The sequence below is a fragment of the Vicugna pacos genome, chromosome 2, assembly GCF_048564905.1.
Source record: "Vicugna pacos chromosome 2, VicPac4, whole genome shotgun sequence".
Lineage (NCBI taxonomy): Eukaryota > Metazoa > Chordata > Mammalia > Artiodactyla > Camelidae > Vicugna > Vicugna pacos.
Window position 1 is genome coordinate 13945988 of NC_132988.1, and position 16513 is coordinate 13962500.

Below are 16513 nucleotides of genomic sequence, written 5' to 3' on the forward strand. Positions count from 1 at the left end.
CATTGGATAGATAGAAGGAGGGACCAATAGACAGACAGATGGCAGAATGGATGCAAAGGTGAACAGGTCGATAAATAGGATAGATTTCTAGAAGACATGGTCCCTGCTCTCAAATTTCTTATACAGTAGTGAAGAACAAGGACTTTTGGAGTCAGACATAACCAAGTTCAAATCCCAGCCTCACTTTCTCACCACGTGACCTTGGACAAACTCCTTAACCTTTCTTAGCCTCTATATTCCTATCTTTGAAATAGTACATATCATACCTTGTACGATTGTCCTTAAGGGTTAATGTGTATATAGTGGTTAACATTTATTAACTAGTATTGCATTATTTAGTTAGATAAAAGCTATATAAAAATTGGAATGCCTCACTTGGATTCCAGAGACTGAAAGTAAATTCAATGTGGCACACTTAGCACAGTGTTTTAAGAGGGGATTGGCTAAATGCAATTTGTGAAACAATTTTTCTAACTCTGAATATAATACACGCTCATTACAGAAAATATCGGACAACCAAGAAAAACATAAAGAATAAAACAGCTTATTCACCCTCCTATGTAAAGACAGCAACAATTAATAACTTTGAATAGTACATTTCAGATTATGAAGATAGGTAACTAGATTCTGTACATACATCTCAGAACCCTGCTTCTCCCTGTAATTAGATCTTATAATTGTATTTCCCTTTGTCAGTGCAGTTTCTTCTAATATATGACTTTGAGTGCTTAAATAATATTTGTGATATGATCCTATAACTTTGTTTAATCATTTTTCTCATGCCAAAAGTATGTATTCTTTTTTTTTAAATAGACTTTATTCTTTTAGAGCAATTTCAGGTTCACAACAGAATTGAGCTGAAAATACAGAGTTCACACATAGCCCTCCCCACCCACACACATATACTCCTTTGTGTTAATAAATAATTCTTGTTATTTAGCCTTTAGACAGCCATAAGCAGAGGTTCTTAGGTAATACAATTCAAATGTAATCAATGGGCAGGTTCTGCTGTTTCACAAGCTAGCATGAGAATGTGTATACAGGCACAGTTTTGATAATAGCAGTGCTTTTTAATTTTAATTTTTATTTTTATTTTCCGTAGACTACTAGAGAAAAGCAGAGCAGGTATCATCATACCTGTTTGTTAGATGAGAAAAGTGAGGCTCAGAGAGGTTGGCTGGGTATGCTCAGAGTCACACAGCTGGTATTTGTTAGGAAATCAGGTTGAAAGTAAACCTTTAAATATGAGACCGTAGAATCAGGTTAAGGAAATGATGAAAGAAGTCACACATAACTATGGCTCCTCAGTATTGAAGGTGAGTCATCAGGTTCGGATACAGACTGACCAGGAACACGGACACACACATCAGGGTCTGTAAGTGAACGTGTAAACTCTAAACACTTAGAGATAACTCTGAATGTGAGAGAGGTTGAGTGAGGAGGAAGGGGCTGTTCTAATTACATGGCATCATTTCAGAGTACGTACTTTATAACAACAGAAAACGAAATCTTTTCTTTGACCAGTGCCCTTTGCCCCCTTAAGGTAACTCCTTGTCTGGGCTCTAGGCTACATCGCAGAGCCCTGGAAGGGAGGGACTGTACGGGTCTTAGTCCTTATTCTTACCAACCAAGGCAGAGCGAAGTGCGCTCAGGGTACATCTCTAGCTTTCGGAGGCCAGTGTCGTGGAGGATGACTGTCATCTGCTCTCTGGAAGCCTGCCTGGGTGTGCTGAGAGAGACAGCCCAGGCCAGACAGGTCATTCTGTGACTACGGCAGTTCTTCTGTAACCTTTTTTGGGTGGTAGTTATTTTCTCGATCTTTGAACATTTGCAAGTAGACGACAGCTTGTTACCAAACCGCAAACCCTCACTGAGGCTTCTGTCTGCCAGGCGCCCGGAGATCACCATTGTGGCAGCCGAGCCACTGAGGCCGGCCTCGTGGTTTCCAGGAGCACCACCTCCAGGACTGGGATTTCCCCCGTCTTCTGCAGCAGGCCCGTGGAGGCCCAGTGAGCTGGTTCCTGCTGAGGTGAATAAATACCACATGATCTTTTGCATTTTAGTTTTAAATGAAGTTCAAGGATAAGAACAGTGAGACTGTTAACACTTTGGCTATTGCCCACAGGTGTCTAAAATCTTCATTCTTCACTTCGCAGCTCCCACCGTCTTATGAACAAGTCATAAAAGAAATCAACCAAGTTCAAGTTAATAGTACAAATAACAATAATGCTGCTGCCACTCCAAGGCACACTATTACTTCTGCAACTCAGACTGACTTCTCAGAAGAAATAGACAACCATCTGCCTCAAAGTAATGCAAGTAATTTGTCTTCCCTAGTTCTGACCTAGTTCTAGGGAACTAATCAATAGGTTCTAGCCTTTAGAGTAACTTGTAATTTGTGCATTATTCATTGAGCTCTGCCTCCCAGTCAGCGTGGTCACTGTGTGCCTGCTTTATTGGGGCTTGCTGTGATATTACAATAGATCATTCTCAAGCCAAGGCCCCAGTCACCCCAGTTCATATCAAAAAACATCATCCTTTTAGCTCATGGTTGGTATTGCTGTGGATGCCCTTTATTCCCATTGGAAAAGATGTTGTATTTAGCAACTTAAACTTGATAGGCAGCTAAAGGTCCTGTTAGGCTTTTAAAAAGCATTGTATTAGCGTTAACAGATGAGAGTACGTTACTTTGGAAAAGTAAAGCAAGAATTATTGAAATTTTGACAAGAGAGAAATGGCTCACTGATAAGTCCACTGAGAATCAGGGATGTAACAGTGTTTTAAAATATTACATAATGAATATTATATGAATAAAGACAACTTGAAGAGCCCTTCTGCAGGAAGCTGGATATAAACGTTTCCCCACTGATTTCAGAATTATTCTTTACTAATTAAGGAAACCAAAATCTCTTGATAGTCTACGTGTATATTTTTAAAATTTGTGTATCTTCTATTATTTTGTCTTTTCTATTTTAACGTTGCAACTTCTGTTCTCGTCAGCACTGCCGGCACCTCTCAAACCTCTGCAGCCTTCCCCAGCGGCCTCAGCCAGCGATCATCTGACAAATGTGGCGCCTTTAATAGTCTTTGATGTTTCCGAAGAACAGAATTGTCCAGAAAACTCCAGTGCTACAAGATGTCCAGTGCCAAAACCAAGATCAAAAAGCAACCTCAGACCAGTAGCCAGAGATACCCACATTAAAGAGCAGAATCACCAGAAAACCAGCGCAGCAGCCACCCGCGAGGAGCCAGCCCCGAGCCGGCCACAGGCTCTGTTGGACAACACCAGCGACTTGGATAGTCAGGCGGTGATGAACATTATGAACACAGAACGAAGCCAAAATACCATCGTTTCAAGGATCAAAGCATTTGAGGGTCAGACAAATACAGAAAGCTTGGGACTGCCCAAGAAACCAGAAATTGCTCCCCGCACACTGCCCCCAAGGCCTGCTGTTCCCTCAGGGAAACCCTCTGTGGCTCCCAAACCAGCAGCCAACAGAGCTTCTGGAGAATGGGACTCCTGGACTGAAAACAGACTCAGGGTGGCCTCCGGGGAAGGGCTCACCCCACATTCCCCAACGCAAGAAGCCAGGAGCATCCCGGGAACCAAACCTGAATTGCCAAAGAAACCAAACCCTGGCCTTATACGAAGTGTGAATCATGAGATTCTGGGAGGAGGGCCCGTGGCCGAGAGCCCTGACGTTGGGAGGAAAGCCCCCACTCCTGCTCCTCGGCCTTTGCTGCCGAAGAAATCCATTTCCTCAGAAAACCCCAACTACCCTGCGGCTTTGCTGAAACCGGTCACTGTTCCTCCCCGACTCTCAGTGGCATCACAAGCCAAAGCATTCAGGTCGCTGGGAGAGGGACCTCCAGCCAACCCCCCAGTGCCAGTTCTGCAGAGCAAGCCTCTGGGGGACATCGACCTCATCAGCTTTGATGACGATGTTTTACCCACCCCAACGGGGAACCTGGTTGAAGACTCTCTTGGTTCAGAGATGGTTCTGGGTGAGTAAAATCAGAAGTGGGAGGGGAGTCTAAACTCATCACAGGGTATCTTGAATGGTACTTACTGTTTTATTTCTGGCACATCAGTATTGAGGTGTGTGCGTGCACATGTGTGCATATGTGTGTGTGTGCAGAGACAGGGAGAAACAGCCAGATGAAGAAACATGGAGCCGAGTGGGAGATGGAAATAGAAACAGAGAGGAAAGGGAAGGTATGGGATGGGGAGATGGAGACGTTGATTACTCTTACATGAGCCAGGAATAAGCGGGCTGGGACTAGGGACTCAACTATGTGGGAGGCTGGCTCCTTCCTTTGACAGGTGGAGATTCGAGCATTAGGAGGATGGAGGGGAGACTTCTCAGAGGCCAAAAGTTACACAGCAGCCTCAGAAGGGCTCCTCAGATTGAACTGCCCTGCGGGAGTGCCAGGAGAGGGGCCAGCCCTGGGGAGGACTCCAGCAGGAGCAGTAAACCCAGCCATATGTTGCAAAAATGTTTTCCTGTAATCTTCATGGAACATCTTCCCTTGGGAATGCACAGTTTTGTAAATAAAATACAACAGTTGTAAGTTTCCTGCCAAGATCAGGACAATTAGATTTTCCCAAGAGGCAGTGTTCAGATGGAGAGTGTGATGGTAAAACTTATCTTTGGTTTGCCAAACCAAGCTGCTCTGCTTGTCATTGATAAGGTTCCTTTTACTACTGTTTACTTATTTGAGTCAAAATTGTGAACATATACGCTTAATGGTATTTTCAAAAGGTTAGCTGTCACCTTATAAATGTTTAAGGTGCATCAAAATGATACAAACTCCGTGGTTCAATGGCCAATTCTGCACAGCACAGGTGTATTCTAAATGATAACAAACACAAATTTATTAAGTATCTATCATGCACACAACATTGTAACCGTCTGTAGCATGCCTCTTGTCCATAAGAAGGAGAAAGAAAAATGTTAGCCTATACTGAACTTCGGCCGTGTTCCAAACCCTCTGCTAGATACCCAGACATACATTATTTAATTTAATACTTACAGTAACCCTCTGCAAGGTATCGTTGGCCCCACTTTGCAGATAAAGAAAATTAGACTGAGAGAAATCAATTGGTAACTTATTCGTGTCATAGGACAATTTTCCAAAGCAGGAGTCACACTCAGTCCTTTTATTCTACTAGTTTATTTTTCGCCGTATGGTGTTGCTAACCCAACATTTTCATGAATCCTTAAACCAGGCAACATATTAAAAACTTTTCAAGTCTGTAACTGTCATGTCATTTTCTTACTTAACCTTTTTGCTGTCAACAAGGTGCTGTGTAGGACAGAGATGGGTAGATCCAAAAGCAGCAAGCTGTTAAGGGCTGGAAACCATACAAGCCAAAGACATACCACCTTTTGCAGAAGCTCTTAGATTCTATGGGGATGGCAACTTGGTTAATAATTGGTGAGAATTTATTCTGTGTCATCGAGCAGATAATTACAGTCATCATCAAGAAGGAAGGCCAGCAATACATATCAACATGAATACAGTGCCCTGCTTCATACTCAGCCTTTTCTGCTTCTTGATTTCTACCACTTCATTGCACAACAGTTAATTACTGAGGCAGTCTTCTAGCAAAATGTATAATTTGCTCATCCCACCTGCCTTTAACCATCGCTCTTAACTGTGGAGTTATACTGAACTAAACACTCTTATCTTCTTTTTAAACCTGCTCCTCTTCCTGTATTCTGCACCTCCCTTAGTGATACTCTCACACACCAGCCCTCCCGAAGAATCCTATAGATCATCCTTGAGCCTTCCTACCTGTCACACAGTGGCCAGTTGTTTGGACTTAGAGTCAACCACTACCACTTGATTGCTGTGTGACCTTGAGCAATTTACTTAACCCCACACTGCCTCGGTTTCCTCATCTATAAAACACGATAATAATACTCCTCGTAGAGCTATTGCAAGTATTAAACGTGCTTATGCAGGAAAGCCCTATCACACTGTCTGAACCATGGTAAGTGCTCATTAAGTAGGAGCTGTTATTCTTACTTCTTGCCCTTCACATCCACGTCAGTTGCCAAGTCCTGCTGGTTTTACCTTCTGATTAGTTCTTAAATCTTCCTCTTATTTCCAGCCCTCCTGCTACTGCCCCGCTTTAGACCGTTAGGCCCAGATTCCTGCAGTGGCCTCCAGAACTGAGCCTCTGCTTCTGCCCCAAACCCATCATCGTCCATACTGTGGTTACCCTAGAGTGGACACTGGACCTTGTTGCTTCTTTGCTTATTGCCCTCCAAAGGCCTTCGAGATCACCTCTGAATTCCTCAGTATGTAGAGGGATTTTTGTTTATTGATTTGGGCTCTGTGACTTTTTTTGAGGGGGGTAGCTACACGTTTTTTTGTGTAACTGACCTACAGCAGTATGTTAGTTCCATGTATACAGCCTAGTGATTCGATATTTCAAAATGATCACCATGAGAAGTCTAGTTCCCATCTGTCATCATACAAAGTTATTACAATATTATTGACCATGTCCTCCATGCTGTAAGGCGTCGTGACTTTTTGGTGGTATTTTCATGCATTGTCTTTGTAAATAAAGGATTATGGTCTCTTTGTGAAACCTTGCTTAATCATCCTAGCATCAGCCAGAAACTGGGGGAGGAACACAGAGAGAGGAGAGAAACTCAAATATGTCTTTCCTTCTTTTTCTCTTCCCTCAAAAATAAAGAAAATCCAATAAAGTAGTTTCCATAAAATAAAGTTGCCTTATTAATCTCAGGAAATAGAGATCAGAAAATACCGAAGCTGTGAAAACATTGTAAAGATTAGAAAAATTATTAAAGAGAAACTCATAAAACAGGCAATTTAATATTGGATTCAATTCTTGGGTAGAATGCCTTCCAGGTTAATGTAATGGGACTGAGAAGCATTAGCAATTCCTCTTCACACCTTTACAAATCATACCCAGTTGTCAAAAAAAAGCAGAACGCTTCTGCTGTCAGCCCCATTACACAGACCAGAGTAATAGTTTAGCAGCCAATTTCTGCTATTAGCAGAACTCAAGGGAAAGAAATGAGAGAAAAGCAAGCCAAGGATGGTGAAACTGATTATGATGACAAGCATATTATTAGAGACAGGTAATGGGCAGAAAACTACATTATCATCAGTGTGTTTCTCAACTCGGTAATGAAGACCATGCGGATGTAGGTGTAAAGGGGCCTGCTTGCTTGGCAGCAGGTGTAGAGTAATTGGCATTGGTGTGAGGGGCTGGAAGGAGGGCAGAGGAAACATTGCAAATAAAAAGTAGGGAAAGAAGCCATTGACTTCCCTAAGATTTGGATAGGAGATTCTTTTGGAGATGTTTGTGTTTTTTTCTGTGGAAGCAAAAGCAAACAGTCTGTGGTAGAGAAACAAACATTTAGTAAAAGAAAAAACTAATCTCCCTCCAGTCCATTCAAATCCCCAGAATAACCAGTGTGATGTGTTGTATGTCACTTTCTGTGCCTTTGGACTTTCCAAACCAAAGCTGACGAACATGTACACATATGTGCACTTTTTCCTGCTTTTTATGAAAATGTTTATCCTGGTACCCATTACTCAGCAGCTTGCTTTTTTCATTTACTAATGAGATTTAGGGACTTCTCTTCAGGCCAGCAGGTCTAAGTCTACCTCCTTGTTTCCTTGTTCCTGCCTGACAGTCCCTAGTATGAACGCAGCATAGTTGGGTCAACACTTCCCCTACTGATGGTAATTCAGGTGGTTTTGTTTTTTATTTGGAGGGTTTGGCGGGGGTTTTTTTGCCACTACAAAAAAAAAAAAAACTGCAGTGAACACTCTCAAACATTTTCACTTCTACTAGTTCTTTTATAAAATCTGAAGAATAAATTTCCAAAAGTGGGACTACTGGTTTAAAGATTATGAACTTTAAACATAACTAACAGTATCAATGATCCAGTTTCCCGCCTGGCAGGGCCTGGAGTTCCCAAACGTAAGGTGCCATCCTTGCTTTGTTTGTCACCCACTTATATTTCTGTTGGGAAAAAACAAAAATGCCCCTCTCATCAAAAGACTTAAAAAGTCAACATACTGTGTAGCTAGAGAGAGACTTGCGCTCCATCATCAAGACGGAAAACAGGCCTCTGGCTCCACCTTCTTATTGAAGTGATGCTGTTTGTTCTCCCCGCTGATCTGCACGCCTCTCTTGGACTGCAGCCCGGGACAGCACGCAGACGGAGAGGCCAATGCCGAGCCACTGACTCAGTGAGCACAGCTGGGGGGTGTCATTAAACAGATCCACTCCTGCCAAACAGCCACAGCGCCGGAACACGAAGACATCCTTGCTCCACTGTATTGGGAAAGATTTTCTTTTTTCCTGGAGACATGTATAGTAGAACTATCTGAGTGCCCTTATTAAAGAGCAGCAAATGATATTAAAAATAAAGACCAAAAAAGAAAGTGGGTAGCTAGGACACTTGGAATACGTTGTATTTAAGTTGTATCTATGCTACTTCAGTTTAAATCCTGCAGGTTTGAAAAAAAAAATGACTGGACCCTTTAATTCCATTGGTGAGACCTGCAGGATTGGGAGCGGGGGTTCCCTGAGGCCAGCCTTCCAAGAACACTGAGTAGCCTCTTTTCTCCTTTCCCTACCCGCCCCTTGTTTGTGTTCTCACTCCTGGAATGTGAGAGAGAGAGTGTAGGTGGGATACTGGCTTGGGAAATTCTTTGCTCTGTTCACTGAAGTGTTCCCAGCACCTAGAACAGCATTTGATGTGTAACTGACACCCAGTCAATACCCAATGAACAACACAAGAAATAGATACAAAAAGATCTTGTTTTTGTTTTTCAAAGTACCTGCATAATAATACATGTGATACAGAAAATAAAAATCTGTAGACAGATACAGCAAACTTTAGATAATAGTTATTACTGGAGCGATGGGAATACAGGAGATTTTCTACCATATACTTCTTAATGGTTCCCATTTTTACATTAAATATTACTTCTGAAGTAAAAAATAATGCTATAACAAAGTAAAGAATTAAAGAATTTGGTTAGACCTAAGAGAAGGAGCTTTGTTTTGTGGGGACATAGGTTACAGTGGAAGACAGTGATATTATTACAAGAGCCTTTTTTGAACATTTGGTATTGTTTTGATGTTGAGTTGGTTTCTTGAACTTAGACAAGACTTGCCTCACTTATGAGCTGATAGGTTTTCACAAAGGGGTCATCTAATTGGTTTTTTTTTCAGTAGCCTAATAATAATTTTACCGAGAATGCCATGTTGGGGTTCTTCTAAATAATAAACTTAAAATGGGGTGGTACTTTACCATCACATCTCCCCACCTCACACCATTACCAGCACGTGGTAGACAGACACATAAGAGCAAGTGGCCAGTGAGTGTGTGAGGCTCTGTAGGAGGCTTGGCGGGCAGGTTGCCTGAGAGCTAGGTAGAGGCAAAGGGCAGGTATCAGGGAGCTGAAAAGCCTTCTGATCCTCAGCCCAGCTCTTCACATATCCTGAAAAGAGCTGGTCAGCAAAAAGTGGTTATTGAATTGCAGCTCATAACAGGCAGGACACGAATGCTGCTCTTCACAGGCTCTGCGAAGTGCACTGTGTTACAGGGAGTATCTCCCTACAGGCGAGATCCACAGAACAGGTGCAGAATACGGCACATGTTCATTCTGCCTCTTGCTGAATAAAGGCAGAAGCGGCATCATGAGAGCCTGTGTGCTGTAAAAAATATGCACTATATGCAGTATTTGATTTTATTTTTACTAATCTATTTATTTTTAGACTTCTTTTAAAACTTTTATAGCCATTTTCCCAAATGACTGAAAAACATTTACATTAAAGAAAAAAAGACTGTTTCTTTAAGTAAAAGAGTTTGGTGGTAATGCTTTTGTTTAAAACACTCTCCCTAAGCACATACTGTCCATTTTAAATGAACAGGTTAAGATGGAGAAATGCCAACTCATATATCCTTTCCTCCGAGTTAAATATTTGAAGGGAGATGGCTTATCTTATTTTGAGGATAAAACGTGTTTCATTTGCATGTCAGTGGAATAAATCTGAGACTACAGAACACCCCCCCATCCACCCCGCCTCCACCACGCTCAGTGCTGGGTGGGACTAGGCTGGTGAGCCCTGAGGAGAGAGTTTCCAGTACAGGCACAGGAACGTGGGGGCAGAGAGGCCTTCCTTCCTGGGGGACCTGGGGGGCTTCACAATAGGGGGAAAATTGGCTCCTCGTTTCAATTGCCCCTCGTCAGGTGGACACTTATGAAATGATTGCACTCCCATGAAAGATAGCTTCTGTATAATTGAAGATTGTCCTGGCTCTCTCTCATCAGAGAGGAAGAAAAGCCATATGAATTATTTACAGAGCACCAAGTTATTTCCTTTCATGAGCCCTGACTTTGTTTTTGTCTCTGCAAACTGAGATTTTATTTATCCATGAATAGTTTTCCCTAGGGCATGAAAAATATGACTCTTTAATTATGAATACAGTTTTTTGTTTGAGTCCGTGTTAACTAAAACATGCAAAATAAACTGTGTTTCTCATTAGATCCCTTTCAGCTCCCTACAAAAACAGAACCAATAAAGGAACGAGCAGTTCAACCAGCACCCACCAGGAAGCCCACTGTGATTCGAATTCCAGCCAAACCAGGAAAATGTAAGCACTTCTCTGCTTCGTTTATTTGCTTCTCCAGGAGCCTGGGAGAAATATATGCTAATTTGTCAGTGTCTGCTTTTGAAATTGTGTGTAATCCAGCCATTTGTTGTTATTATTCATAATCAAGGACATTTAAAAGCAAGCTGTTTTTTCACAGCTATATAGACAATTACAGTAAATTTGGATTTCACTTCTCTTTAAACATCGTCGTTTGGCAGAGAGAGTAGAGGAAAGTTGAAATTCAGAACAATTGTAGTGTCCTGTGTTGGTGCCAGTGGTAAAGATATGTTTAGAAAGTAATTGAAACTGATAGCACATAAAGTCGTGTATGTCTATCAGGAGTACATTATTCCAATCAGCATAATCTAAATATAGCTATGTGTGAATTGTTTTAAGAGCAATAACCAAAAGTTATAAAGACGTAACAATGTATAAAAATATTTTAAACTGGTGTAACACTACATTTTGATATACTTCCTTGACTTTTTAATGGTACAATAAATAAAATTTTGTATTTTGTATTTGTATAATGCAGATAAATCTGATACTATCGTAAGAGAGAAGCAGCGAGGGCCAGAACTATTTATCTTAGACCCTGGAGATTAATAAAAAGTGTGTGCGTGTGTATGCACACGAATGCACACACAGTGGGTTCCAGAGCAGTTCCCAGCGTTGCTCAGGTGGTCACACAGCTTTCTCCGTGAGCCTCTGCTTCCGTCTCCTTTCATTCAGTGCTTCTGCATCCTCTCCTTTGTCTAAGAGGAGATTCTGCCGCTCCATTCCTCCCAACAGCAGGGCAGGTGTGTCGTGGTCTCTGACCTGCAGTTTCTCAGGGTTATACTGCAGGCCTGCCCTGGCATGCCGTGAAGCCCCTTTGGTTTAGGGGTTTGGGTTCTCTATAAAAGACTACCCAGAAAGATTGCATTGGTTTTAGTCTCTTGATTAATTTGATACCTCTAAGCCAAGTAGTGAGAAGATAGAATGGAGTTTCCATGACGAATGAGGAGGAAAGTCTAGGGGACCAAATTCTAGTGGGTTCTTGCATCTTAGGAGGTTATATGGTGGTGCTAGACCAAAGAACTGGTGGCAAGTTTCTTTGGGAAGGATCATATAGCCCACAAATGAGTGACATGAGAGCTCACTGGGCTGTCTGCCTGCTTGCTGTTACCTTGTTAAATGTATTTGGGGTTTTCTAATAGGCATCGTGAGATACATGATAATAAATGTCGCCCGAAGCTCATGTGGTTTTAAGTAGTACAACTTTTACATTGAGGCATTCTCCTGTTGTGTCCCCAAGACCCTCCCCCTCGAGTCCCATGGTTCCCTAGGAGGGTTCACAGGATTCACATATAGTTGCGTTTGCGACTGTGACTTATCACACAGAAGTGTGCAAAGCAAAATCAGCAAAGGGAAAAGGTGGAGGAGGCAAAGTCTAGAGGAAGCTGGGTACATGCAGGCTTCTAAGAGTCCTCTCCCAGTACCTCCCTGCCTCCAGCAACCAGTTGTGACAATATGTGTGAAATGTTGTCAAACAGAGATGCTCCTTTAGAGATTCAATGCCCAGGGTTTTTACTGAGGGCTAGTTGCATGGGCACCTCCAGGAATTTGGGCATATACCAAAATTTCAGACTCCCAGAAGGAAAGCAGGTGTTCAGCATGAACCATGTTCTTTTGTTGCACCAGTTCTAGAGTTGGTGGGAACCTTCCCTAAGTTCAAGTTCCTAGGTGCCAGCAAGGACTAAGCTTGTAAGCAGGCCTTTCTAAGGATGAGCACTCAAGTTTGCATTGTTGACTCTTCTCTGCACACTTAGAAATTGGATTAGTAGTCCTGAAATCCTGAGGATATATTGAGGAAGTACCTTTAACTTGATATTCTGACGAGGCTTCAGGAACTATTAGAAAGCTGAGTTCTATAGTGCTCTGGGTAAGAGAACTCAAGTTCCAGTTCCTAGAGAATTATTTCTATTTATATCAAAAACCAGTTCCCCAGAATTTTACTATTACAACCATTAAGCAATGCATACATGCTGTAGAGGAGAAGAAATAAGACTTTTGGCGTCTGAAGAACTTGGAGTGGACAGGGAAGAAAGGAACAGCTATGTGGCGCCAAACTCCTTGCTTTTCTGTGAACCTGTCAGCTTCTTACCCTGGGGACCTGTTTCTTGTGACTCGGATGTCCTTTCCCCAGGGGCCTGCATGGCTCCCTTCTTCACTGCTCCTTGAGGTCTTTGCACAAATGCCACATTTCTCATTGAGATCCCCACTGATCGCATTGTTTGACACTGAAATCTCTACCCACCCCACATACCCTGCCAGATAGTTACCATGCCCTGTCCTTCCGGTAAGCTATCTCTTCTCTATTTTCATACTATTACTCCTTTCACCCTTCAGTTGTTTGCAACAACAATGTTATATCCTGAGTGATTCATTATTTCCTTGTCAGAATAAGGAAACTGCAGCACAGAGAAAATCTTCAAGATGGTGACTGAGCTGGACCATCCCTGTGTGTGTTGTAATTTCCCGAGCAGCCCTGCCTCTCCCTAAGAACGTTTGTCTGTCTCTGAATCATTGTTTTCTGAGGCGCTGGCCTGGGTATTTTCCTCCTTTTGAGAGTGTTTTCCTGTCTGTCGATAATACAGGAATCTGAAAAATCATCCTCCTGTTACAGGTTTTTCACGTGAAATGGAAGCAGAGAGTGTTCATTTCAAAGAATAGGAAAAATTCCCATCTCCTATAAATTCCTAAACCAGTAGGAGGTGGCTTTAGCCTTCTGTAGTATGTTATCATCATCCCGTCTCCAAGTGTTTTGCACACAGATTTTAATTAGCTGTCACTAATTAAATCTGGTCATCTTTGTTTTCTTCTCTTTAAAATAAGGTGGGAGTGTACTATCTCTCAGTTAAGAATGTAGTTTGGATGTAAAGATATTGTTTGTTAAAACGGGAGCAGTTAAGCCTATTAATCTGAAGCTAATGAATAAGAAAATACATGTAATTATTGGGATGGGAGGGGGTTGGAAACACCACCTGTTAGGAAGCAGCGTGCCTTATTACCATGAGCACAGGCTTTTAGGTTCAAACCCCTGATCTGACCATTACTAGCATTAAGACCTTGGCTAGATCATTTATTTTCTTACCTTCAGTTTCTTCATCTGTAAAATGGGTAGGATATTATCCAGCATAATGCTGTCCCAATAGGACTTTCTGCTAAGACGCAAATGTTTTATATCTGTACTGTCCAGTATGGTAGCCACTAGCCACATGTAGCTACTGAGGGCTTGGAATGTGGCTAGTGCAACTGAGGAACTGAAACTTGAAGTTTATTTAATTTTAATTAATTAAGATTTAAGTTTAAATTGCCACATGTGGCTGCTAGCTTGTAGGCTGAACAGGTCTAGCACTTAGACAGCTGTTGGTTGGAGAAATGTGTGTGAATGAAGTGCCTTAACTTAATGCCTGACACACAGAAGGTTCTCAACAAATGCTAGATGCTGTTGTAATTATTTAGCATTATTTTTACTCTCTATAAAACATTCAAAAAAATACTTGGTAAAGTTAACCATTGCCTACTAACCCATAATTTTCCGAGGGTTGCCAGGAGCTCTTTCTCATTTGTGTAGCTATCCATTCTTTGAATGGATCTTTTTGCAATAGCCGTTTTCCTAAGGAATGAAGCTGCAATCGTTTCATGCTTTGAATTCCTGAAGACTAGAAATTACTGAAGAATTACTGCTGTCTTTCTAGGTTTACATGAGGAGGATCCACAAAGCCCACCTCCTCTCCCTACTGAAAAGCCTGTTGGAAACACTTACAGCACAGTGTCTGGAAAACTCGGTAATGTTGACAGAACCAGGAACTTGGTAAGTGGTCATTATAGATTATTTTAGGTTGAAGACTAAACTACTCACTAATTTCAAATATTTAGCTGATGTCTAAATTTTTTTACCATAGGTCAGATTAAAAAAAAACTTTATTATAAACCAATTGCTAAGCCCCATGTACTTACCCAATATTTTAAAAATCCCCATAGAATAAAAGAACCAAGCTAATTTATTGTATTTCATTATAAAACTGTTTTTCCTATATCAGTATAAGGCATTATCTTTTAAATGCCACTAATAATGAGGAAGTTATTGAAAATCTCCAAAAATCTTTAATTTTTGTGGAAATAGAGTTAGTTCAATTATCAGTATTTAAAATACCCAATTAGTGACATAATTTTAAGAGATTATCATAAGAATCTGTTCGTCTGAAATTTAAGGGAGAATTACTTTCTAAATTTAAAAAAATAGTTCTTTATCATGTACTTGTCAACAGACAGTAGTCAAAAAATTTTAAATATATATACTTTAAAAAAGAAATTTCAACCTCGATATTATTTCCCCGTACTTTCTGAAATTCCCATATGATTATCTTTAATGTTTGTTTCAAAAGAAACCAGTTTTTAAAGTCTCTGAGCCAAATTTCCAGTTCAAATTTCATAATGGTTTTACATTGTGCATTAACTATGCTTATTATACATGCAAACCCATCTAATCATCTAGTGAAGAGAAATTTCTTTGAAGGAGACATTAAATTGAATTAGCCAATATCAAGTTAATGAGATTTTCCTGTAGGCTGAATTAAAATTTAGTGATCACTTGCATTTCAAAGTGCTTGGTAATAAATTTTTATTGAAACTGGGCCAAGAAAACCCAAAAGAGGATGATAGGGCTCCTACCATGCTATCATTGAATGGGAAAACCCCCAAATTTCCATGGAGGAAAAGTTACTTGAGGAGGTTATTGGCTTCTACTCTGTAAAAGACAATGAGAGGATGATGCGTGGGCACATATACCATCATTTACTCACGTAATGGCCTTTGTAAACCATAAAGCTCTGTTAAAATATTATTACATTTGGTGTTAAGCAGTCCACAAAGCAACTCCAACATTTAAAAAAAAAAACAAGAAAAGGAAGTTAGAATAAACTAAACCATCTGGAGAGGTACTATATTCATAACTGTTTGTACCTCACATGAACAACACAAGGAAAATCCTGTCCTGCACTGTTTACAAAGGGAGGGTGGTCAAAGCACTCTGTGATGTCCTCTAATAAATACATACCATAATAGACACACTGGGTCTGAAAGAAGAAGAGATGAGAAACAGATCACAAAGTAAATGATTTGGCCGAAGTCACGCACATAGATTTCCAGGGCCAAAAAGTCAAATCTACGCCTGAGAAATTCCTTTTGTTTTGAGAGTTACAATTACGGAATGGATTTTAGACCAGAGGCGACAAAGGCTTTAGGTGTGGGAGAGGGTCTCCAGAAAGAATATTTCACAAGTATAATGACCCGTGAGAACAATCATGGACTTTGACAATCGTGTCTCCTGATGAGGCATAGGACAAAGCCTTCTTCTGTGTCTCCAGCCTTGAGTGCCAGGGAACTTTCCATCACAGGACAAGTAGTTGCAAAATCTCATGTTCTTCGATTAAATGGCGAGGATCTCCAGGGTGAGGAATGTTGGGAGCCACTGGAGCCATTCTGTCAGCAGGAGCAGACACTTCTGAGTGCCCTGCTGCCCACTGTGGAAACGCAGGGCTCCCAAAGCCTCCCCCAAGGAAGGCAGGAGTGGAGCCAGGAGACGCAGCCCAGGAGGTGTAAGGAATCAAAGCTGTAGGATGGGAGCTACTGAATCCAGGACATGAGAAGGGGTGCCAATTCCTAGAGAAAGAAGAGAAGAAACATCTGCAGAGGTGCTTAGTGATTCCAACAGACAAGAATGTGGTCTTGGAAGAAATATCTGTCATTTGAAAATACAGCAAAAAAAAAAAAACAAAAACCTGGAGAATTATTTTGAAATTAGACTG

General features: G+C 41.2%; 1 protein-coding gene across 15 annotated transcripts in view; it reads left to right on the plus strand.

Annotated features, from left to right (window-relative positions):
* Positions 1-16513, plus strand: part of SH3D19 (SH3 domain containing 19) — a 163578-nt gene that overhangs the window by 122824 nt on the left and 24241 nt on the right. For 13 of the 15 annotated variants that reach the window (XM_072975785.1, XM_072975796.1, XM_072975826.1 and 10 more), the window contains 5 exons: positions 1891-2029; positions 2157-2319; positions 3001-4005; positions 10551-10658; positions 14402-14517. In XM_072975785.1, the coding sequence (XP_072831886.1) occupies positions 1891-2029; positions 2157-2319; positions 3001-4005; positions 10551-10658; positions 14402-14517 (1531 nt within the window). The remainder of the gene's footprint in view (positions 1-1890; positions 2030-2156; positions 2320-3000; positions 4006-10550; positions 10659-14401; positions 14518-16513) is intronic. The other 2 variants (XM_072975786.1, XM_072975815.1) reach the window with 1 other exon arrangement.